Genomic DNA, 26,577 nt, shown 5'->3' on the forward strand with positions numbered 1-26,577 from the left:
CAGACACATTTCCACTTCTAAACAGCTCATATTACTTGTCAACAGACTTCAAAAATATTAAATCATCACAATAGACAGATTATAACATACCACGAGTGTCTTTTCTCTCAACTATAAATAGAACTTAATGCGTTGCTCAAGATATTTCACGACAAACATTTCAAACACGATTTTATTGAAACAGACCCAAATTGTTATGTGCCATAATTCTTATATTTATCAAAATTGGAAATCTTCTTACTTACATTTTTTGTAAGTACCACGTTCTAGGAAAAAAAAGCACCCAACAAAAAAATCGTACATTCACAAAAAAATCGATTCTTTCACAGTGTCTACTTGGTGTGATGACTAAAAGACGGGACAAAGAATCAACAGACCGTAAGAATAGGGAACAAAGTAGATAGATGGTCGTGGTTGAACGAGTCAATTGAAATGTCGATTAGGGTTACAAAGACAAAATCTGACGCTCTCTTATTCGCCCTTTTTTCAAGGGGCCTTTGCATGAAAATATCACAATATTTTTCACAGTTATACAATGATTGGAATTAGTCTTTTGGAAAACTATTTTGCATTTTCTTAAATTTCGTCATATATTACTTGAATTCAACATTGAAAAACGACAAAATGGCTGTTTTATAATTACCCAGCATGTTAGTGGGAGTTTAAAGAATCAAATACCGAGTGTTTGCTCATCTGGTAGTACTGATGGCTTTAGAACGACAAGGTTTATTCAAAGTACATTTCCATCCTCACCCACTCTATTCTAAAAGTCGCTTAAAATATAAGAAATATTTATCTCTCGCTTCTCCACTATTTTCGAGAAATTACCCAATATAATTTTTAGAAAATCTGTACGGTATTTATCATTACTTGCAATTAGAAATATGTTTCTTTTATTTTGAACGAAATTCGTGTCTTACCACCTAGTGTACTGTTTTATTTGCAAACTATTGTACCAAGCTTGGAATTTGAGAGCTTTTATTTTTATTTACATTTTGAACTGAATGGGATATGCAAGAATAAATACTCTAATCCCCTCAAGTCAAATTGAACCTAATATACCGTAATGTTACTATTAAATTGTAAGTAAAAGTTTCATATGTACATTTGAGAAGTAGATTTTTGACATTCCTGAAGTTTTTGCCAAATTTTTATCAAATACTATCATTAATTCATAATTTAGTGCAGCTTTTCACGCTATCCCTAACGTGAACAAGTAAATTTGTTGCTATTAATCGAGCTTTCAACTAATTTGAGGTTGACACTTATTTTTCGCCATAATCATCACCAAAGCTTCTTGCCAGTTGTTAAATGTTGTTGGTTTGACCTTATAAAAATTATTATTTTTCACACGGCCTCTCTATTCACAGCTCCACCAAAAAATAATTTTCTCTCCTTGCCTCGGATGTCTACGAGTTTATTTGTTTTCAAGGGTACCGATTACAACTATCTCCATGAAGGTACTTATGTGCTCTAGTTCTTGTGATTTATGCGTTTATTTTGAACAAAAAACAGCTTACTACTAATTGAGATACATTAAAAGTGGCGACCTCCCAGCGTATCACAAAGGGTTGGACGGGGCATGATTGACGCCATTGACGCACCTAATTCATATTCCTCCACTATATATTTTGAACCATAAGACATAGAAAATAATTGCCAACAATTCCGAAAACTTTCTGATTAATCAATTAGATATCAATTCTTTACTGAACCTATTTTGTAAGCATTTTTTTGTTTGTATTACTTAATTAACTTAACTAACCCAAGCTAATTCAAAGAGAAAATGCAAAGTATTAATTATAGGTTATAATAAAAATATTAAGTGCGGGAATCCAACATTTTCCGAATATTTAGGATGCAGTTCAGTATAACAGAAATAGCGCCTTGTGATAGGCTGGGAATGAGGTTAATTCATGTCATAGTCTTTGTTTTGTGAGACAGTGCATTGACTTGATAAAACAACATTTTATTCTTCTTCATTTGGAACCGTTTTTCCTTGATTTGATCCTTTCTACGTTCCAATATATTATTCCCTACTAACGGCTTTTGTCTTTTAGGATTATGCGCTTAACAAAATACTGATACCATAAACTGACCAGCCGATTTTTGCGACTTTTCATGCTTTGGAGTAGGTTGCCGGTCGATTAGACTGAAATTATAGAATCATGTTTTATCTCTTTACATTTAGACCTAGAAATTCGGGTTTTTTCAAGATGAAACAGCGCCAAAATCTGCTCAGAATCATCAATTCTTATGGTCTCAGATATTTAAATCAGTTTCACTTTACAATTATCCGAAATTATTTTATGGAATTTCTTATGTTTTTCGGGCTAGGGTGAATCGTCCTCAGTGCTCATTTAGCAAACTACTTTTCAACGGTTGATTTACCTGGGAAAAGTCCGAATAATGTTCATCGAGACAAGTCTTGACTTTAATAATATTTTACTGTCAAAAGACAATGCTTTATCAACACACAGTCTCTTTTGTTACACTTTTTATTGAAACTAACAAAAGTTGCATCATTTAACATGTTTTAATTCACAAACTAATAGTACGACAGTTATAAAATTGAAAGTTTAATATTAGTAGCGCCATCCATGGGTCAGCCTACGAAATTTTTGGCACATCTATAATATAATGTGGAAGCAGACTTCCAGACTCAATGAAAATCACATGTTTCAAATGTTATTTGTAATAAATGTGTTGCCAAATTTATGAAAATCGGTACAATCTACAATTGAATATTGAGGTATATTATCTGCCTCAAAGATGGTCTCATAAAATGAGATAAGTGATTAAATACGTCATTTAAATTCATCGAAATAAGAATCGCTACAACATTAAAAAAAAATAATAATAATAATAACACTTACAGCATATAGTACAAGAGAAAGTGAGATATTACTAGTTTTTAGTTCAAATGAAGAGATTATTTATTGTAATGACATCACGAAGCTACTTCTAGACGGGTTTCTAGAGTTTAAATGAGTACAAATCAAATCCCATCAATTCAAATTGCCCATCCAAATGAAACTCTAAGAAGAATATGATTATTTTAAATTAGTTTTTGAAAAAAATTATTATTAGGAGCATCAATGCCTGTTTTTTTTCCACAAATTGGATGCACAAAATATCCTTGCTTTTGCGAAATAGTAGAGCAAAGCGAATTTAATGGAATCAACTCTCGATGATTATAACAAATAACCGAAAAACAGTACAAATTTTCTTGAAACAATCTGGTGATTATTTAGACTAGTTCCCGGGATTTTGTTGACGTATTTATTACTTTCCACGCATGTTTGCAATTTGAGCAATATTGGAGGTGCTAAAACACATTCTCTAACATCATGTTCCAGTATCTCCCGTTATCGCAAGCTAAATGACACAAACAGAATATATGAAACCGATAGGCAAGCCGCAATTGTGCTATGTTGATATGTCGGGGGCGGTTGTGAAACTAGAACGTTATCTAGAAACTGACATCCGTGGTAATGTAATTAATATGATATACAGATTTTATGAAAAATACTGAAATCGATTAATATGTAGAGTCGGAATCAAATTATAGCTATACTAGCTTTTACCCGCGGCTTCGCTCGCGTCGAATCCATTAAATAAGTATCAGAAATCATTATAATAGAAAAGAACGAACTCTGTAGCTATATTAGAACCTGAGATATAGATCTTTGAATGTAGAAAAATTGCCACAAATCTACAAAAATCCATAACTCCACGTTGAATGTCCGCGCCTAGCTCCTCTCCAACTCAACCAATTTAAGTGTTCAAAAACTCAAAAGAAAGAGGGTGTTTCAGCGAGTGTTCTTAAACCAAAACGAACTCTGTAGCTATATTAGAACCTGAGATATAGATCTTTGAATGTAGAAAAATTGACAAAAACCTACAAAAAACCATAACTCCACATTGAATGTCCGCGCCTAGCTCCTCTCCAACTCAACCAATTTAAGTGTTCAAAAACTCAAAAGAAAGAGGGTGTTTCAGCGAGTGTTCTTAAACCAAAACGAACTCTGTAGCTATATTAGAACCTGAGATATAGATCTTTGAATGTAGAAAAATTGCCAAAAACCTACAAAAATCCATAAGTCGACATTGAATGTCCGCGCCTAGCTCCTCTCCAACTCAACCAATTTAAGTGTTCAAAAACTCAAAAGAAAGAGGGTGTTTCAGCGAGTGTTCTTAAACCAAAACGAACTCTGTAGCTATATTAGAACCTGAGATATAGATCTTTGAATGTAGAAAAATTGCCAAAAACCTACAAAAATCCATAAGTCGACATTGAATGTCCGCGCCTAGCTCCTCTCCAACTCAACCGATTTAAGTGTTCAAAAACTCAAAAGAAAGAAGATGTTTCAGCAAGTGTTCGTAAACTAAAACGAAGTCTTTATCGTGAATAGAACCTGAGATATTGAGGATAGAACGTGTGTATGTGAAAAACTCCCATCAGTAATGTACAGGGGGAAATCGCATTTGAGTATAACTTGAAAATGGTGAAAATTAGATGAAATCCGATGGTTGCTGGCTGATCTGTGCATCAATACCTTTCATTGAAAAAAAAAATTGGGCAAATCGGTTGGGTAGAACGCCTGAACGGACTCGGAATGGAAATCATCAATTTTTTTAATATATAAGACAAGCAGTAAATTAAAAAAAGCTGGAGTTGAAATGAAATTATGTACTTCAACCATTCTTAAAAAGTTTAAATACCGTTCTGCTAAAAGATTCACCAAAAAATATGGAGCTACAATAGTTTGCTCATTGAAAGTAGATAGAAAAAAATTTATACAAAAATATCGATTCATCACGTTTTTACAATTAAAAATAACAACAGTTATCAAATTTCGAAGTCATAAATATTATTTTAAGTCACTTAACATTCAAGAATCATCAGTTGTACATATTTTTTGCGTAGACCAAAGAAAAAAAGATTATAAAAGTGTAAGCTTATACTTGATATCTCTTGATGTCATTGTTTGAACAATGAAAAATTGATTAAGCCAGAAAAAATGCATTTTTTGCAAATAATTAATTTTTTTATATTCTTTACAATATTTCGAATGAAAAAAGTCCTTACACCTATTATCGTATCTCCAACCCATTAATTGTTATGAATTTTTTAAAATTCAAAATCGCCGAAAATCCTAATTTTTCGGATTTAAATATCATACCTAAAAAATTGAAATGTTATAATTTTTTATTTTTTATCAAATATTTCAACTATCTTGAACAAATTAACAAAAATAGATTTGAAGAATTTTGTTTTTTTATATGTTTTATTTATGTTATGTTAACAATATGCTTCCTATGAATTAATATTATTATTGTGTAATTTGTATGTTTCAAAATATTCGTTTTTTCTATAGATTAACAAAAAACCATATGAACTTCGTTTGAAACTTGGCATAAAAGTTATGGACGATAATATATCAAAAAGTGATTCATGACCACATATAAAGTCGTAAAACCATATAAAATCTTCTAGTGAGGTATTTCCTATATTTTTTCACTTAAGTTAACCGTAAAAAACGAAGATTTTTTAAAAAAATTCATCGTAATCGGATGATTTTTCGATTTTCTAGAGCGTCTATGAAAACATTTGAAATTAGAAAACCATATGAAATGAATAAACAAACATTTTTCGATTTGTTTTTCAAAAATTTTCATTTTTTTGTGTAGATTAACAAAAAATATGTTACGATCATATTTAAAGTCAACTATATTAAATTTCAAGGTGAGATATTTCCCATATTTTTCTCATAAATTCGCCGTATAAACGAAGATTTTTCTAGAGCCACGAAACGAGGGGATCACGAAAATATAAAATTACCGAAATTAATATAGAAATTTATCGAAGCTAATAGCTAGAAAGTTTATTATCTCTTTGCTCCACCTTTAATCGACGTACAATTGGAAAAAATATGATTTTTAATTTTGAATTTACATGTGAGCAAAAACATCGACTCAAATCGCACGCGCTAGTTTTATAATGAGGGGGCAAAGAAAATACAAGCTAGAGCTCGACTAAATAATAATTTATTTGAAATTAACATATAAATATTCAGGTACCAATGGCTTTTTCAAGGATTAAATAACTTTCTTCACTCGATCTTGTAACGATGTTGTACCATTTTTCCGTTTTCGTCGTGCAGGATTTCAATCTCTTAAGTCCAGGCTACGCTCAGGTTAATCCATAGCGGCAAATTCGATATCCTGTAAATACTACCGTACGGAACCTGCAGTATGTGGACGGGCATTGCCCTGTATTAGGATGAAGATTTCGCCAATGAAACTGGTGTGGAAACGACGTGATTCCTAAAATTTCCTCTATGTATCCATCCACCCTTAATTCTTCCGCTCCACTACCAGTTTTAATAAAAACCAATTGGGTTATTGCTCCCATTGAAATGCTCGCCCAAACTATCCAAGAACCTCTTTCAAAATCAGATTTTCTTTTAGGCAATACTCCAGGTCTTCTAAAATGCAGGCAGACTCCGCGTTCGTCAGTCTAATTATCATGTTCTCTGCTCGGTAGGCTGGGGTTAATTTGGGGCCAGTAGCTAGCCTTTTTGGCTTAAGATTAGCCTCAAGTCTTCTTCTGACTCTACAGCTTCTCACAGCCTCTCTGAGCGACTCGAATACAAGTGAAGGCCCGATTTCTTAGCGATGTGCTGACAATGAAGCGATGAAAGTTAGCAGTTTCTTGATAATGTCGATAAATTCCGAAAACAGCAGACTGACTCATATTCAGCGCACTGGCCACTTATGGCTGACTTTGGCTTGTAGCTATAGGTTGACTGCTTGAGCAGCTTTATCACTTGATGTGTCCAGTTTCAGGAAGAATATTTGTTTGTTATCAACGGTGGAAATTTGTCTCTTACATATTCCATTCGAAGAATCTATAATATGGTGATGTTTTCATTCAGAAGGAAACTTTTTCTCTTAAAATTCCAAATTTTTGTCTTGAATTTTGTTCATTTTCTTTTGTTTGTTGCTTCATTTACTGTATATTTCTCTTCTGTTAACACATATTATTCCCATGATAAGTGATACTGTCTAAACTGTCGTTTCACTTAAGTTTTTATAAAAAATAAGACACCGGAAAGGTGTGACGTTAAATCGAGAATCATATATCTCAATCACTTGTCGTTAATAGTTTTTTTTTTCATTTTTCTACTTTGGAGAATTTCACTTCCAATCATACTCTTTTAAATGTATTTGACATGATCGATATCTTTACTTTTCTCGGCACGTTTTCGGTGTAATAAGCACACTTGACGAGAAATTTTAGTGAAAGCGCTTGAAAAACTGAAAGATTAATGTCGAATCGGCATCTGCAAATCATTGCCGGCAGGATTAAATCACAATTAATGAAAAGTCCCTCTCGCTAGGTGATTTATTTTTTGCCGAAAAGACCGTAAATTTTCGATTTTAATATCCGGGTCCTTTCTAGGTCCAGAACGTGTTCGTAATTAAATACTGACACGTTATGGTAACAAATCAGTCGTCCACTGGACTGTGAATTAGCTGAAAAAAAAAGCGTACGGGTGCAAAATTGCACATGGAATCTTTTTATATAAATTTTACATGTGACACAATAATCGTGAGGGTGAAGAGGGAAAAATGTTAAATAAAAATTCTTCTATTCCTAATTCACTAAATTTTTTTTCGGATAAACCACTAATGCCAGTATCTTTAGATTCAAATCAAATTTTTGATCTTATAAAACATGTATTTCTCACTATTTAAGTAGTGAGTAGTTACCTAATGAATAGAACAAAATGGCAACTGTAGAAAACGAAATCCCAAAAGTTTCCATCTTTAGTCCCCATCATTTTTAATTCAGGTGAACTCCAAAAAAATTTTAATGGTGGTGTGTTTTTAATTGCAGTAGGCAGCCATGTACAGATGAACAGAGTATCCACAACGGCAATCACACGCAAAAATATTAACAAACCTCATGACCTCCTGTTGCAAAAATGACTAGTGACTTAAAAGAAAAAGTGCGGAAGGTTAAAAAAATTGTCTAAAAGATGCATACAAAAATATTTCCAAAATTGCGGGTGATACTCGCGGAGGAAGTTGTGCAAAAATGTTTTTTTAAAACAGGCGGGCTTTGTATCAGTTAGCCTCGGGCCCTCGACCCATTTTTTTGATGATGACCAAAAAGCTGGAAAGTTGTAAATCGCTTATGTAGGTCAAGACCGACAACTTTTCCATTGCGTAAAACCTCGATTTTGCGCCATTCGCCCCGTAGAGGGCAATAAACATGTAATTTGGGCAAGTTACCAATAATTAATTACCAACTGGTTCATATTTATTTCAAACGGAAGATTATTCATTATTATTACCTTAAAGAAATTTGTCCGACAAAAATAATGCGCCATTTCCCCTGTCGGACAGGCTAATTATGTCAGTTTACCACGCTTATATTAATGGATAACCAGTAAGCTGATTTTTTGAGAATTCGAAGGTTAATAAATTAAAAAAGCATGTACTCATGTTGTCCGACGTATAGCGCGCGTCATAAAGGGAGTCCGACACTTGGAACCTGCGTTTTTAACAACAATAACAATACATCACTGATTACCAAGCGTCGGACAACGAGAGGGTTTATAAGAAATATTTTCTGACTGAATATCACTTTTACCGACAGAAATATTGCGCCATAAACGTAGTCCGAACATATGAATTTATTTTTTTTTAATTTTTTTTCTTTTTTGTTAATTTTTTCCTGTTCTATATACTTTACTGAAGCTGAAAGTTTCTCAAGATCTATTAAGAATTTCCGAAAAATATCATGAAATATTTCTGAGATCTTTCACCTTTTCCTTTTGGAACCTTTCACAAAGTTTTCAGAACTATTTTGTGCTGGCTGGGTAAACTAAAAATGTGTGATTATGCTGAATGAACGAGTATTTTAGTACTGACAGCTGGGTAAAAAAAAATATTTTAAAAAATTCTATACAATTGTATAAAAATTTGTGAAACTTTCTACTAGTCGACCCCGAATTCGTCGAACCTAAAACTGAGCTAAGAAAGCTTAAAATGCTTAATTTTATCATTTTTAATTTTAGTTATAACTAAAAATAAGAATATGTTTACATTCAGCTGTTTTGAAGTAAGTAGATCAAAAGAAAAATCCAAAAATGAAGATACAGTTTGTCTATTATATTGGACAAAAAAGTAATTGTGTTTTTTAATTATCTAAAGAGTTTGCCTCATGATTTTTGTCAGCCAATGAACTTAATAGATTTTATATGTCATTATAAAGTAAAAAAAAATCAGCCTGTTGGTAATCAATGATGCATTGGTTGTTAAAAACGCAGGTTCCCACTGTCTGACTTCCTTTATGGCGCGCACTATTCGTCGGACAACATGACTACATGCTTTTTTAATTTATTAACTTGCGAATTCTCAAAAAATCAGCTTGCTGGTTATCCATTAATATAAGCGTGGTAAACTGACATAATTAGCCTGTCCGACAGGGGAAATGGCGCATTATTTTTGTCGGACAAATTTCTTTAAGGTAATAATAATGAATAATCTTTCGTTTGAAATAAATATGAACCTGTTGGTAATTAATTATTGGTAACTCGCCCAAATTACATGTTTACCGCCCTTTACGGGGCGAATGGCGCAAAATCGAAGTTTTTCGCAAAGGGAAAAGTTGTCGGTCTTCACCTAAACAGGCGATTTACAAATTGCCAGCTTGTTGGTCATCATCAAAAAAATGGATCGAGGGCCCGAGGACTATTAATCTTCCTTTAGTTTTTTTTATTCATGACCTTTCTTCTATGTTAGTGTAAGAACTCATGGATCGCACTACGTACATTCATAACATGTGGTATTTATATTTCGAGGGTACTAGACACGAGAGTAGTCATCATTTTAAAATGCAGCTTACATCTTATTATCATTATATTATTGAATTTAATATTCACGGTACTAATAAAACTATCATACTTTTCTCGTAGATTATAGGGTAGGTAATGGCATCTAGATTTGCGAATGTTAGTTCAACATGTCGATCTTTCAACGAGTAACATGATATCAGATATTGTTTTACTCCGAGAAAAGAGGGTTCGCCAGCCTAGTGATTGATTGAAGATGAGGCAGATGTCTAGACATTGCAAATAATTTTGATAATAATGTAGTATTCGAAACATGACAAAGCTCCTCATAGAAAAAATAAATAAGAAAGGTTTAAAATAGTTCATTTCTGTAACAAGTGTATGAAGTAATCTTTTTTCGACTAATGACGGCAAAAAAACCTTTACACGCGAATTGCCTTCAATATATTTTCTACTAGGGGAAAGGTTATCAAAATACAGAAGCTTAATATCAAATTTCTCAGTACTTTAAGTATGCCTTTTTACGTATTAGTGCTTTAAGTATGCCTCTTTACGTATTAGTGCTTTAAGTATGCCTCTTTACGTATTAGTGCTCTAAGTATGCTTCTTTACGCACTAGTGCTTTAAGTATGCTTCTTTACGGACTAGTGCTTTAAGTATGCTTCTTTACGCACTAGTGCGGAAAGTAAATAAGTTTTACGCATTTGAAAGTGTGTCTAAAGTACGTACTTTACGCACGGTAGTAGAAAAAAAATTTGAGTCACGTCACAGTTTTGTGAGATATAAATTTATGGTTCTGAAAAATTTCAAGTATTTATGAAACTGTATTATTAATATCAACACTAGAAAAACATTTTTACATATACCGTTTCACATGTTTTCTATATTCGAATCCGGAGTGTCTCTAATTAAAGGTCACTAGTAATCTGCAAGCATTGCAGGTTCCCGTTTTCGTCAATTGAAACTATCACAAACGCAATCCTAGCTTCCTTTTCTTTTTCATTTAAGGTGGTAATGAATTCCGGACCTTTAAATAATTTTTTGACGTCGGATCCAACAAATAAACCTTCCTTTATATTAGTATCACTCAAATTTTTGTTTTAAACTTTTGAAACTACTTCAATCTTTGTTCACTTAAAAATTTATTGATTAGCCTTAAATTGATGTGCAAAGATGCTAATATCATATTTTTGGGGTTAACTAGAGGTTCATTGTTCACATTTTTTGCCCAGGAACGTAAGGAGGTTCTTGGCGGCCACTCGCATAAAAAGCTTACTAAAACCAAAACAATAACTACCAAATCTACACAGATTAACCATTGGTGTTTGGTATAGTCTATTTTTTCTAACATAGTTTTATAAAAGTGTTTCTTTGAAATGAGCTCCGTAAGCTAACGGTAGGGATGGAAATTCATTTTCGTTATGAAGCAGTACAGCCTTTAAATTTGACTTTGTGGAATCAACGAAGAGTCTCTATTCCTCTGACCAATTCTCATAACCCAGTTTTAACATCAAGTCCTCAATGTCATTACAGTACACAAGGTCCTTCTCTTTAGCAAACAAATCAACATATGAACTGTGACGTTTACGACGTCTTAAGCAGATTCCACTGTTCCAGTCTTGAAGTTATCATTTCAGCGTTTTCTTCGGGCAAATCCAAATCTCTTATGAGTTCATTAATCCTCAATTGGTTAAATAAATGCGGTGTTTGAGGATTTCCAGGAGCTGTTAATTCTGTTTCAATTTCTTCGTTTTCAAAAGTGAAATTTGTCCAACACCATAAACTGGTGAAGACACAGGAGTATCAAAAGCCTTTGATATTGGTCAAATAAAAATAATAGTAGCTGTGATTAGTGGATATCACCAAGGAGCGTTGCTGATTATGTCTAGCAAACCAACCGGTCAAATTTCTGTGACATGAGACACAGTAGATGTGTTGTAGGTTGAAATATGCATGATAACATTAGCCTTTTCTTGGCTTTGAGAATTAACACATTTGCGTGATATTTTACACGATTCATATGACAACTAACTTCCAGGTGAAAATAATTGATAATAACTCTGAGCTACTTGCAGAATTTAACGGAAAAGTGACAATTTATACGTAAATAACAAGAGCTGATTTTTTCTGGTAACTTTTGAGGCGCTATCAATAAACTATACAACATATTTGATTCGAGTAACTTTGAGTGTTGCTTAGCGTTTTAAACAAATTGTTTTTTGGTACACGTGTCATTAAGTTTGTTCTATCTTCATTCATTTCACGGTTATTCATATATTTTATCAGATAAGATTTATTTCTCTGATGTAACAAAGTAAATAGAGGTTTTCCCATTGATTTTCGAATAGATTATTAATAACTTTCTATCTATAATTTATTAAAGAGTTCTACTTTCATTAACTGTTATCTAATTCCGATATTGAATAAACAATAATTAATTTATGCATAGAAATTAGAGATGGGAACGAAAACAAGATGAAAAGATGATAAAGAAAATTGTATACGTAATTTTATACATCGGGATCTATATACATTGAGTTATTTTAGGTGATGTACAGTTTTGTTTTTCTTTACAGATGAGTGAATAAACTTAAATGTCTGATGAAAATGTACAAGGAAATTCATTTGTATATTGAGTTCCAGATTACAAAAATATAAAATGAAAACAGCATGTTATTAAAATTAAATAGAGTTTCATTTAATTCTGAACAAAAGGTTAAGGAAGTTAAAAATACTCGAGATTCCAGGAGAATTTCAGAGATTCTTCAAATTTTTCTTTGGGCAAATTAATCCTCAATTGGTTAATCAAATGCGGTGCTTCAGGATTTACAGGAGCTGTAAATTCTATTTCAATTTCTTCAATTTCAAAATTGAGATTTTTCCAACCCCATAAACTAAAGAAGGCACAGAAACTTCATCCGAATGAGGGACTGTTTTTGTATGCTTCGATTTCTTCGAAAAGTCTTTGATATTGATCAAGCAAAAATAATAGTGGCTTATATGAGTTCCAGATTACATAAATATTAAATGAGAATAGCTAGTTAATAAAATTAAATAGAGTTTCATTTAATTCTAAACAAATGGTTAAGGAAGTTAAAAATACTCGAGATTCCAGCGGAATTTCAAATATTCTTCAGCTTTTTCTTTGTGCAAATTGAAATCTCTTATAAATTCATTAATCCTCAATTGGTTTAAAAAATGCGGTGCTTGAGGATTTTCGGGAGCTCTGTTTCAATTCCTTCAATTTCAAAATTGAAATTTTTCTAACCCCATAAACTAAAGAAGGCACAGAAACTTCATCCGAATGAGGGACTGTTTTTGTTACAGAAGACACCTCCGGGTATTTTACCGTATGCTTCGATTTCTTCGAAAAGTCTTTGATATTGATCAAGCAAAAATAATAGTGGCTTATATGAGTTCCAGATTACATAAATATTAAATGAGAACAGCTATTTATCAAAACTAAATACAGTTTCATTTAATTCTAAACAAATGGTTAAGGAAGTTAAAAATACTCGAGATTCCACGGAAATTTCAGAGATTCTTCAGCTTTTTCTTTGGTCAATTTCAAATCTCTTATAAATTCATTAATCCTTAATTGGTATATCAAATGCGGTGCTTGAGGATTTTCGGGAGCTCTGTTTCAATTCCTTCAATTTCAAAATTGAAATTTTTCCAACCCCATAAACTAAAGAAGGCACAGAAACTTCTTCCGAATGAGGGACTGTTTTTGTTACAGAAGACACCTCCGCGTATTTTACCGTATGCTTCGATTTCTTCGAAAAGTCTTTGATATTGATCAAGCAAAAATAATAGTGGCTTATATGAGTTCCAGATTACATAAATATTAAATGAGAATAGCTAGTTAATAAAATTAAACAGAGTTTCATTTAATTCTAAACAAATGGTTAAGGAAGTTAAAAATACTCGAGATTCCACGGAAATTTCAGAGATTCTTCAGCTTTTTCTTTGGTCAAATTCAAATCTCTTATAAATTCATTAATCCTTAATTGGTATATCAAATGCGGTGCTTGAGGATTTTCGGGAGCTCTGTTTCAATTCCTTCAATTTCAAAATTGAAATTTTTCCAACCCCATAAACTAAAGAACACACAGAATCTTCTTCCGAATGAGGGGCTGTTTTTGTTACAGAAGACACCTCCGCGTATTTTACCGTATGCTTCGATTTCTTCGAAAAGTCTTTGATATTGATCAAGCAAAAATAATAGTGGCTTATATGAGTTCCAGATTACATAAATATTAAATGAGAACAGCTAGTTATCAAAACTAAATACAGTTTCATTCAATTCTAAACAAATGGATAAGGATGTTCAAAATACTCGAGATCCCAGGGGAATTTCAGAGAATCTTCACAAGTGTTGCATGAATACTGAACTTGATGTATAGTGATCGGTCAATGGTAAACTTTCGACTTTAAATATATATTTTTTTAAATAATTCATTAAATCAAAAAAAAAATATGCTGTTTGAAAGACAATTTAATATGCTTTATTGTGAGTATAGATTTATAAGCAAGGCTTATTGTTTATATGCGCTAAACAAATGAAACGTGTGGTAATTGTAACGAAAATAACAAATCATTGCGTTTGCAACAAAAATTTGCACATACTACACCATAAAGAGCCGCCCAAGTTATTGCTTTAATTGAAAATGAACTTGGTCAGCGGGCTGTTTCTATACAATTGGATAGGACCCGTGCAGCGGTTCGAAGAATGTGCCAGCGTTATGTGGAAACTGGAACTTTTCATAGGCGACCTGGAAAAGGTAGAAGGCGGTTTACAACCTCTCCGTGAGGTTCGAAAAGTGACTAGTAGTCAGTAGTCCGTAAGACGAAGATTGTAGGAAGATAATCTGACCCCTAAAACACCTGCGATTTGTCCAAAACTTACTCCAGTTCATCGGCAAGCACGCCTGCGTTTTGCACAGGATCATCTGAATTGAATGGGGATCTGTTCTGTTCTCAGAAGAGGGTAGAATAAGCCTCCATGATAACGACCGATGAAGAAAAGTGTACCAAAGACCAAAAGAGCGATTTGCAGATTGCTGCTTTGAAGAGCGGCATTACAGAAGCGGATTGTCTATTTTGCAGTTTTATTTTATCAAAATATCAAAAAAAATAATCAATTAAACACGTTTTACTAAATTATAAATTATTATGTAAATATTAACATATTGTTTAATCATGCCTAATGTGCTACATCACTTTCACTGTTTTCATTGACAATTAAAAAAATGTTGAAACAAGCTTTTGATTAATACTTTTCCTTTGCTATTTTTTAGTAATTAAAAATTATGCAATCTAAGGTGTTATGTTTTGATTTTTATACATTATAACTATTACACTAGCCAAATAATTCGTAATAGAATTGGTATTAGAAATGTTTATAATAAATATATAAAATAAATAAAAAAAATAGATATAAAAAATAATCGTTTTGTTTTCGTGGATTATACTAGAAATTGTACTCACCTGGTTAAAATAAGCAGGTAGCATGCATCTTTGGTCATCGATTCTGGATCTTTGAGCTTTTTCGAGAAGTTCGAAAAGGTCCGGAGTAGCGCCTTTTAGCCTCTCCGGAGTAGCTTTTGGACTTTGGGTACCGGCAATGGGACTGCCATGCCATGTTGTATTACTTTGTTGTCTCCTGAAACAAAATAATGTTATTGATAAAGGATATAGTCGAAAATGTTTAACAGACAAATTGGAAAATTGAATATTTTCTTATTTCATTCTCACTCCTTTCATTTGTCCAATGGAAGGCATGACAAAATATTTTTTATACCCATTTTTGATATTTTCGTTACCAATAATTCTCATATTAAACTTTTAGTGTACGGAACAAAATATGTAAATTTCAGATGTTGAAATAATGTTTTTTATACGAGGGTAGTCACTTAAGTTTTGTGATAGACTAATAAAAACAAATATCTGCAATTGGATATGACTTAATTGTTTTTCAAAACATTTTTCATTAAGAACCATATATTTTTGCATACGTTTGAACCAATTGTCGATTGAGGTGCCTCTAAAACATGTAATTTGAATTCATTCAGTCATCAGTCGTAGAAAAACGTTGGCATCGCAATTTATCTTTGATCTGCGGAAATACGAAGAAACCATTGGGTGCCAAACGAAGAGTGTGCCGCGGATTACCCATCAATTCGATATTTTGACTGTATAAAAACGTGTTTATGGAGGATAATAATTCGTCTTCTCCGATTGCTTTCCCCCTTTGCTAGGAAGTGCTTCGTGCGCGAATAACTTTTGTTGGATTTTGCTCATCTTGAAAGACCCATACAGTCGATAATTATTGTGTTAATAGTTCATTGCATAGATCCATCACGATCTTATAGACGTCGTTTGAATTTTTTCAGCATCTCTTTGCACCAATCGATACGAGTTTTATTATGAGCGATCGTCAAATTATGTGGTATCGAACGCGAACAAATCTATTTGCAATATTCAATGTATGCGAGTGAAACTAATGCCCAAATATGCCTCAATTTCACGGTATGTCACATATATTGATGTTCTCTGGCATAGCAGCAGATTATGGACGATTTCATCCTGTAGCGAAGTGCGACCACGATTGAATTCAGAAAACTAGCGATAGATGATAGTTTGAAATGGTGCTTCATCACCAAATGTCGAAACGATCTGGGTACGTTCACCATTAAAAACGTCAAACTTCTTGATGGTAATGTCAGATTTGACATATTCACATCAGTGTTGCCATATCTGAAAACTTAAGTAGCAACAATCGCAATTCGACTGGTTGGTCTTATCCACTTTCGTGTCTCTCTCAATTTCAATGGCGCAACCATTTTGAGAAAACAATTATAATGATATTATTTTTGTCAATTTCAAACATCCAGTGCATATTTTCCGTATTAGAACTGAAATATTAAAGATAAAATGAGCAGTAGACTCTATATACACATAATAATCTTTGATGAAACTTTTTGTATTGAATTTTCCGTTTATAGGAAAATATACAATAGAGTACTGAATACACTGTTTACACTACAACCACATCAACACAGTTATCGAAGATAAACTAAAACCTAATAACTTCACTTACCTGTACTTTCAACAAATAAATTTGCTCCTCCAAAAATTAAGTCCAACGGGAAAGCCTCCTTAGCGAAAATCTTCACATTCATTCATTAACGACCCTTTGTCCCTATTTTAGCTACTCTTGCATCCAACAATTTATTATTGGATACATTTTTTAACAATTTTACATTATTAATATTTATGTCATGATTGTGGTCGGAAATACCTGATTTTCTGATTCGCCCATATTTTAAATAAGCTATGTGCTCTTTAAATCGCACGATAACTCATCTCTTAGTCTTCCCAATATACTTTCCGCCACAACTAATTTCATATAAACCACTCTTTTCCAAATTTGATATTTTATCTTAATACTCCACTCTATAGTTTAGTAGTAAAGGAATGAATGTGAAGATTTCCGCTGGAATTAATTTTTGCGGGAGAAGGTTTATTGGTAGGAGAATTTAATATAAAACAGGTAAGTGAAATTATTAGGTTTTAGTTCACCTTCGGTCTCTGAAGACGATAACTTGGTTATCAAAACGCGCGTCAGACAGTGTAATTGTGAGTGTTGGTGTAGTGATGGTGAAAACAGTTTATTCAGTATGAATTCCAACTTAGTTATACAATAGAGTATAACATCAAATTATTTCGAGGTGAAATCATGTTTAATCTGCTATCATTTTAACGTGATATTCAGTTATTCTCATTCGATGGCAGTTCTTTTTCCGGTTATGAATTGAAGGTAATATCAAACTATATGCTAATCCAGTAACTGTTTTGGTTGAGGATTTCTTGGGCACCTCAGAACATGGTCACTAATCTTTCTCCTGCTTGTTGTGGTTACCATGAAGGAGTGGACGAAAGTTAACCACAACGAGCTCTGTCATCACCGCGCTGAGTATATTTTCTCTCCATTTCAATATTCTAGATTGGCAGTCGATTGTTTTTTCCTTCGGTAAAACTGGTTGTGTACAAGAGGAGGATTTTGGACATTCAAAAACCCTAACGATAACAATATGCTGAAAGTTGTTTAGAATATTATTTTAACCCTACGTAGCAAATTTCACGACAAAATTCACATTTGCATATACGGTTTATATTCGGGAAAAATTTTATACGTTTTATCAATATATAAATACAGAATTTTTATCAAAAATTAAAGAAATAGCGTGGAATTCAAATGGAATATCTATAAAACACTTAAGACAGTAAACGTACCCTACACGTTCAACACTATAAAAGTCATTGAAAAAGTAATATGCAAATTATTATATTTTATAGACTCTATTTGGTTGTCTCTTTCAACTCGCTACAACTCATGAAAATTGTCAGTGTTGTACCATGTTATCTGATACTTGTGTATTAATGAAATTTCAGTTAAAAAAAAACGATGTAACATCCCGATATTAATTTTGACGAACCTACATCCGGTCATGAACTATTTTTACGAATGTAATTGTGACATCTCGACCAATACAAATTTTTATGGGTTACATTTATGGGTAGGTATGGTATGAAATATTAGACGTTCACACGTAAGATTAGATTTCAGATCCATATAATAGAAATGATACGGAGTGATGAATTAGTTTTGTAGGTATACTTGGTTATTTATTCATTCATTAATATATATTTTAGCTCAATCAAAAATTATGCCCTGAGCCTATAGTTCACTATTTCAACTATTTCAAATTCTTTGTCTGAACCCTCAATTGAGGGGCTCAAAGTTGAAGTGTACCAAGTCCATGAATTGGATTTTTTCACCTTATAACCTAACCAAAAGAAGTGTTATTCATATAAATTTTCTGTACTGCAGTGGACCAAGTCCAGTATCACCATTTTACTGACAGATGGCGATAATACCACTACTACAGTGACAATTTATTAAAAGTGTTCGGTGCCATAGTAAACCAAGTCCATCAGTTCTATTTTGACAATATTTCCTCGTGCCTTATCGCCAGGATTTTAATTGTTTTGACTTTTTATTGCTCACTTTGAATGATTTCTGAGTGTTAAAATGAATTCTGACGGTAAGTTAGGATAATAGCAATGATATTGAGCTATTATTTTCAACAATAATAATGAAAAATTTTCGAAAAATAAAATATTTTAAGGTTATAATTACCGAAGTCTAAAATAAGTATGTTTAGGATTATTTACGTAATAAAACAATTAAAATTATCTCTTTTCAGATTGGGAGTCTGAAGACGAACTACCATTAGCCCAGTTGGTGCGTTTGAACGATGTAGTAGCTAACTTCAATAGTGAGATGTCACTTAACATAAATTCTTATAAAAATCTGTTTATTTGCTTTAGAAAAAGATCTAGAAACGAGGCCAGCTGGACAAAAAATAAACGAAAGTTTTGAGAAATAGTGAAAAAACCTATAAAACAGAGAAATAAAAATGTATTCCTGCTAAAACATTTGATCCAAATTTTGATTGCAAATTGAACAGAAAATGTGCTAGCAGCTTCAACCCGGAAGATTTATCCAAGTTTTTCGAATCGTTTTGGAAATTAGCTGAATTTAGTAAACAGAATATATTTCTACGTGGCTTGGTAAAAATGTCGAAAGTCGCGAGAAAGCGACCAAGGGATGGTTCAGGGCGTGGAAAGAATTCTACTTTTGTTTACTCGATACGTATCACAGAAGGCGATAAAACTGTATGCAAAAAGTTATCCTCCAGACACTACAAATTAGTTGAGGACGGCTGTATCTTTGTTTGGTTAAAGAAGATGATTTCAGTGCAAAAAAGTGAAAATTGTTGCAACGATAGACTTTTACCACATTACAAACATATAATACAGTTAATTTATTAGTTGTAGAACTATGAAAAATAGAAACTTTTAAATTTTAATTGCCATAAAATGTTTACTTTTATCGAGCGTTTTTGCGAACCTTTTACAAGCCTGTATATCTATATAATCATCGACAAAATCGGTATGTAGCTATTGCAAATATTTCTTAACTATATACTAACTCCACAATGAATTATTTTTTTTTTAATATTAAAGTGTAATTAAAGTGTAATTGAAGTAATATTTTAAAGTGTCCTAAGCTTCCATTGTATATTTCACTTTTTCATTATCCTTTCTTTATTCCGCAAAATTAACGTATACTGATTATGTTGTAGATACTAGAAAAGAAGAATAAGGGAACTTATTACATATATAGTTGATATTCTTTTATAGAAATACATTTCAACGTGAATCACTGCCTTTTAAAACCATACAGTTCCGAATATTGCCTTATATGGATTTATTGCAAATTTTTTTATAGTTTTAACGACTTTATACCGTTCTTTCGACTGGTTCATTTCTAATATATACAATTTTTCTCCATTACCTAATGGGATAATTGTTCTCAACAGTACTTTAATCCTAAAATCAAAATATACAGAGTGGCGCAATAAAGCGGGCATATTGCATCATCTTTTTTCGCGAGGTAAACGGTGCGTGAGAGGGGGGAGTCAAACGTGGTTGGATAGTTGAACTCGTGAAGTTTTAGTTATTTTAGTTACTTCGACAGAAAGCGTCGCACGTTTTATGAGAATGGTCGTTCAAACGTCTTGACAAGGCGACTGTATCGTTCAGAATATGAATTAAGACACATTAATGATTAATAAAGCTCCGAGTGCAAATTTAATTAAAATATGGGTATAGGACTACAGACAATATTGATAGGAGTACGAGAACATCCGCTTGTTTCTACTCGGAAACGATCGGCGGCTTTAAATTTGGCGCGACGAAGTTTACAGCGAATTTTTAAGTTGGATCTTAAATTGCATCCTTATAAGCTCCAGTTAACACAGGATTTAAAAGATACCGACTTTGGAGCGAAGTTGGCATTTGCTGAAGAAATGCTTAGTCGATTTTCCACTTTTGACAACATCCTTTTTGCAGATGAGGCTCATTTTCATATAAAAGGGTTCGTAAACCGACAAAATTTTCATTATTCGAAAAAATCTAATCTAACCAAAAAAATCCAAAAATGAAACATCAAAAACCACTGCGTCGTCCAAAAGATTTACGAGGACGAAACATCATCGTTAACACCGACCACTATGTTGCGATGTTAGAGGAATATTTGAAAACGAGAACTTGGTTCCAACAAGTCGGAGCGACCTGTCACACATCTATGGCGGCTGTGAGACATATGTTTCCTGCAAGACTAATTTCCAAAGCAGGTGATATCCCTTGGCCCCTACGTAGCCCTGACTTGACGCCTCTTGATTTTTTTTGTGAAGACACCTCAAACATGAAGTCTACATGAACAAACCGAGGGACATAAGTCAGGTAAAGGAAAATATCCGCCAGGAAATGGCAGCAATCTCCCCAGATTTATTTACAAGAGTTTTCAAAAATCTGCGTTCGCGTTTAGAGGAGTGCCGTCTTCGAGGGGGCCGTTATTTAGATGTTATTTTTAAAAAATAATCTTCATTTAATTACTTAATCATCATATTTATTTGAACAATACGTTGAGTAATTATTTTTTAGCCTATACTTAATAAATGCACGTTCAAATATAATAACAAGCCTATTCTAAAATAAAACTGAATGTAATCAACTATGAACAATCAAAAATTAGTTTATAAGAAGTAGGTAGTCAACAAAAATCAAACAAGATAAAATATTATCCATTTTTTCCAACGATGAAGACCGAAGCTGACGCTAATACACCTCTTCTTGATGCATCATTTCTCTTCCTCTTCTATTACAACTTTTGCTATGTTTTATTCTTTATCGAAGTCACATCCACTTTGTCATTTTCCTTATCATTTACTATAATTTTCTTTTCGAGTGTTTCAGGTACAATCCGCAATTTTATGTTCAAGTTACAGATCTTGTCATGTAACCATTGACTCAAATCAGGTCGCTTTCAAAGCAGATTTCATCTTCGGAAACAAAAAAAGTCGCACCGTGCTAATAAGTACGGCGGGTGTTCGAGAAGAAATCAGATATTCTAGAACGAAATGTGATATTCGTTTTCATCATAAACTTGTTTGTAATTTCAAGAAACCTATCCGTTCATAATTGTAGTAATAATAAAATTGATTACCTATATTATTCAGTTTTCATTGTAATAAATTCCAACTTGAAGTAAGACCTTTATTCACTTTTCAAGGCATATAGAAATTATTGAAAAAAAATATTGGAAAGGGTGAAGCAGTCTTTGTTGTGGATTGACCCAAATGTTTATTAAAGCACATTTTTAATGCCTTGTTACCTTCACAAAGTTTCTGACCTATATAATCACTTACATAACTTTGTATGTATTGACGTGTGTTGACATTTCGGTATAAATAGATATAAGAGAAACAATTTCTGAAGCTAAAGTACGAAACAACCAGGTATAATTATTTACAGGTCTCAGTCCGCTAATTTTATTTTTCAACAATGAACAAAATAAATTTCGTAGGTTTTTTTGTTCCTAGAGACTATAAAAGTTTTAAAGGCATCTGATTTTGAACCGTGTAACATTAATTTAATTCTCTAACTCTCACGTACAAAGTAAACGAAATGTATTCATGTATCATAAAAACTTCCAGTTTTTATTATTTTAACGTTAATTTTGTGACTTTTTAATGAACGTTTTCGTTTATCATTGTAACTATCAAGAGATTATGCGAGGAATATAAATTTTATTTTTTTGCGTTCCGCATCTTTGCAATTTTTTTGTAGTGGTCAAATGTCATTAAATAATTTTATAACTATTGTAAAAAATTACAGTAAAAATACAGTAACTATACATTTCGGCCTTTTTTATATAAATTACATCTGTGCGAAAACAAAACGGGTCAAAGTTTTAATACAGAATGATGATAATATCATATGTCCTTTGTATTAAATTCAATTTCGCTATATAAAATAAGTTCACCATTATTCACAACACAATTCCCGGAGGATATCCGATGACATTTGAATAATATATTATATGATTCCTTGAGATCTGGGCATGTCTTACCCTGTAATTTGTCCGCCGTATTGGTCGTTTTTCAACTGACTGTCGTAAATTAGCATAGTTTCCTTGTCGTAACTACCTTCACTTTGCCTTAGTTCAAAGACTAATCAAATTTAGATCTAACCAAACTTGACTACCATAAAGATGATACGATGTAACGAACTACTAGATCAGTAGCTTCAACGCGGTATTTTAATCAATTTAATATCTTTATGTAAATTATCAAATATCGAAGATTAGTTTTTATAATTAGGAGTCGACACGATCTAATTGGTAACAAATACTAAAAACATACATTTGATTCAGGATTAAATTAAATATCTTCTATAATATAATAATGAATCGCTGAATGTGTTGCTAAACGCGAATCTGGAAAACAGCTGAACCGATATCGCTAATTCTGTTTTTTTTAATATTCATGAAGTACGAGGATGGTTTTTACGGAGAGAAAAATTTAAAAAATTGACTGAAAATATCTAAAAACAACACTTTTCTCTTCTTCTATACAATAATCAATCAAGTGTTAGTGGAGAGGTTAAAGACAAACTTTTCGTCGTTTAGGAGGACCTTTCAAATTTTTCATAATCACACTAGAATTCATAAAAGATTCCACACTATTTGGAAAAATCTAATATGGATGGAATTTGTCGATAAGAGATTCTTAGCAAAACAAAATGTTAACACCTGATGAACAGGTACTTATAGATCTTATGACACCTTATGTAGTATTTAATACATAGGACGTCTAAACAATCCAAACCTTCGTCTATTATTCTGGTTATAAAAGAACAATGGAAGCTAGAAAACTTTTATTAGCTCAGGTACTTTTATGATAATTTTAGGTAATATTGAGATTATTCTGTAATAATATTTGAAACGACCTTTTTAAGCTACGGATTCTGTACATTTTATTATTCTGTCGTTCATACCAAATTGTGAAAATAATTGGTCAAGTTTGCAAGAACAAACAACCTACTACATATCCTTAGTCTTTAATATTAACGGCAACTCTAAAATAAATAAAACATTTCGTGTTAATATTAATTTTGACCAACAAGTTGTTATAAATGTTTATAACAATGAACTAACTTTTACCCGCGGCTTCGCTCGCATCGAATCCATTAAATAAGTTTCAGAAATTATTATAATAGAAAAGAACGAACTTTGAATGTAGAAAAATTGCCAAAAACCTACAAAAATCCATAACTCCACATTGAATGTCCGCGCCTAGCTCCTCTCCAACTCAACCGATTCAAGTGTTCAAAAACTCAAAAGAAAAAAGGTGTTTCAGTGAGTGTTCTTAAACCAAAACGAAGTCTCTATCTTGAATAGAACCTAAGATATTGAGGATAGAACGTGTGTATGTGAAAAACTCCCATAAGTAATGTACAGGGGGAAATCGCATTTGAGTATAACTTGAGACTGGTGAAAATTAGATAAAATCCGATGGTTGATGGCTGATCTGTGCATCAATACCTTTCATTGAAAAAAAAAAAAAATTAAGCAAATCGGTTGGGTAGAACGCCTGAACGGACTCGGAATGGAAATCAACAATTTTTTTAATATATTAGATTATTACTATTCTAAATTATGCAAATTTTTGACAGAAAATTCATATTAATGCTTTAAATATTTTTCACGAGATGGGCTGTTGTTGAATGGTAATATTTCAAACGGAGATTCTACTTTTGTTTTGTGTCTAATTATTACCCTCTAGAGTGATACGTTAATATCTTCCTTGAACACAATAGAGCGAAAAGAAAAAGTTTTAAAAAGGCAATTTAGTTAATTGAATATATCATCAAATACTGACAGTGAAAAGTGCTTTTATTTCCTTACAAAATTCGTGCATCAATGTACCTCCAAGAATTTCTTCCACGCTACCCTTCATAAATTCAAGCTTATTAAAGCAATAAATTAGGTTAATTTTACGCTTTGCCTCTCTATAGATTCGTCTGAAGCTTAAAACCCATTTGTGAAATTCAAGGATCAAGTTACCTGCAAGCCAAAATCATATTACACTCAAAAGAGCTACACAAGGGAAGACCTTCGATATCGAGGGATTTTCTTTTTGATGGACTTTTATAGATATTAAGAATGGCAATGAAAATCAAGGATGATAAACCGCAGAGAATAACGAGAGTTGCTACTATAGATAGATAAAAACAAGTATTTATAGTATCATATGGCTTTTCAAAATATTATCCATTAAGATCAAAATACAATTTTGTATGCATTTGTACCAATTGTCGAAGAATTTTTTCAATTCCGATTGAGTTACCTCTAAAACATGTGATTTGAAGTATGATCGCTTCTTCTGATGTAAAAAACGTTCACATCCCATTTTATTTTTGAACTGCGGGGATACGAAGGAATCATTGGGTGTCAAACAAGAACTGTACTACGGATGACCCTTCAATCCGATGTTTTGACTGTTCAAAAACGTTTTTGAACTAATGTGTGAAAGCTCGCATTGTCGTAGAGGAGAATGAAACGTTTCCTGTGATAGTTTTCCCTGATTATTGCGAACCTTTCTGGCAAACAAATACTGGTGTACTTATTCAGAATTGACCAATCTAATGTAATGAAGCATGTCCGAAAAAACAAGCGATCATTTGTTTCAAAGTGCTTTGAGCGCAAATTTGTTGGATTTGGCTCGTTTTGAAAAACACATACAGTGAATTGTTGCTTGGTAACAGGATCATATGTATAGATCCATGATTCGTCGCTCGGCACGATCTTGTAGACGTGCTTTGAAGTACCGTGATTGAATTTGTTCAGTATCCCTTTGCACCAATTGACACGAGCTTTTTGTGAGCGATTGTCAAATTAGGCGGTATCCAGCACGAGCAAATATTCTTGACAGCCAAATGTTCATGCAATACCAGTGGAGCTAATGCCAAAGTACACACACACAATTTCCCTTGAGACGAGCCTGTCCCTCTAGGCATCCACCCCCGGATAAATCCACGAGTGGGTGCGAAGAAGAACATTCCAACCACCCCCTGTCAATTCCGACAGGTCCTCATCCTCTTTCACGTCGCAGTTTCGCGTGTAGAATCCTTCCTCTCCCCTTAGGTCTATGGGAGATTCTGGGATGTCTTATCTTTTTATTAAGAGATTAGCCTGTTGGAAGGTAAACCTCTTCCTACCTCCTGCCGATAGGAAAAGATCTAATCCGAGTGGTCCTTCGCCTTCTCTATAGATGTCCCCGATGTATAACTCTGCATTTGCTTATGAAACGCAGAATTACCGTGTCGGGGGGTGTCCTCTTGTAGTTTACTTCTGTTGGGCAATGAGTGTTGCTATGAGAGTCTGCATGCTCTGCAGCATACTCAGTAGCTCTGGTGTTTTTTCTCCTGTCGTTTTCTTCGCAGCTTGTGCGTAAGTGCGTCCTGTTTGCGTGGTGTTCCTAGCTTGGCTGTTCTCCATCTTTTTCGGGTGTTTCGGGCACCCCTTGTAGTTTGCGATTTGTTCTCCTCCGCAGTTCTTGTAATTCGGTTTTTCCGTCTTGCTGAGCGTGCATTCTGCCGCTCTATGCGCTCCCGCGCATCTCACGCAATGCACGTCCATGTTGCACGTGCTTTGTCCGTGATGGAATCCTTGACACCTGTAACATTGTACAGGTCCGTCGTGCCTTTTTTGTTCTACCACACTTATTTTTGT

At 33.1% G+C, this 26,577-nt stretch overlaps 1 protein-coding gene across 3 annotated transcripts in view; it reads right to left on the minus strand.

The window, feature by feature from the left end:
- The window catches only part of LOC130441391 (rap1 GTPase-activating protein 1), a 990,184-nt gene that overhangs the window by 422,068 nt on the left and 541,539 nt on the right, over positions 1 to 26,577 (minus strand). For all 3 annotated transcript variants that reach the window (XM_056775057.1, XM_056775055.1, XM_056775056.1), the window contains one exon: positions 15,360 to 15,534. In XM_056775057.1, the coding sequence (XP_056631035.1) occupies positions 15,360 to 15,534 (175 nt within the window). The remainder of the gene's footprint in view (positions 1 to 15,359; positions 15,535 to 26,577) is intronic.

This window comes from Diorhabda sublineata, chromosome 3 (genome assembly GCF_026230105.1).
Source record: "Diorhabda sublineata isolate icDioSubl1.1 chromosome 3, icDioSubl1.1, whole genome shotgun sequence".
NCBI classification, from domain to species: Eukaryota; Metazoa; Arthropoda; class Insecta; order Coleoptera; family Chrysomelidae; genus Diorhabda; species Diorhabda sublineata.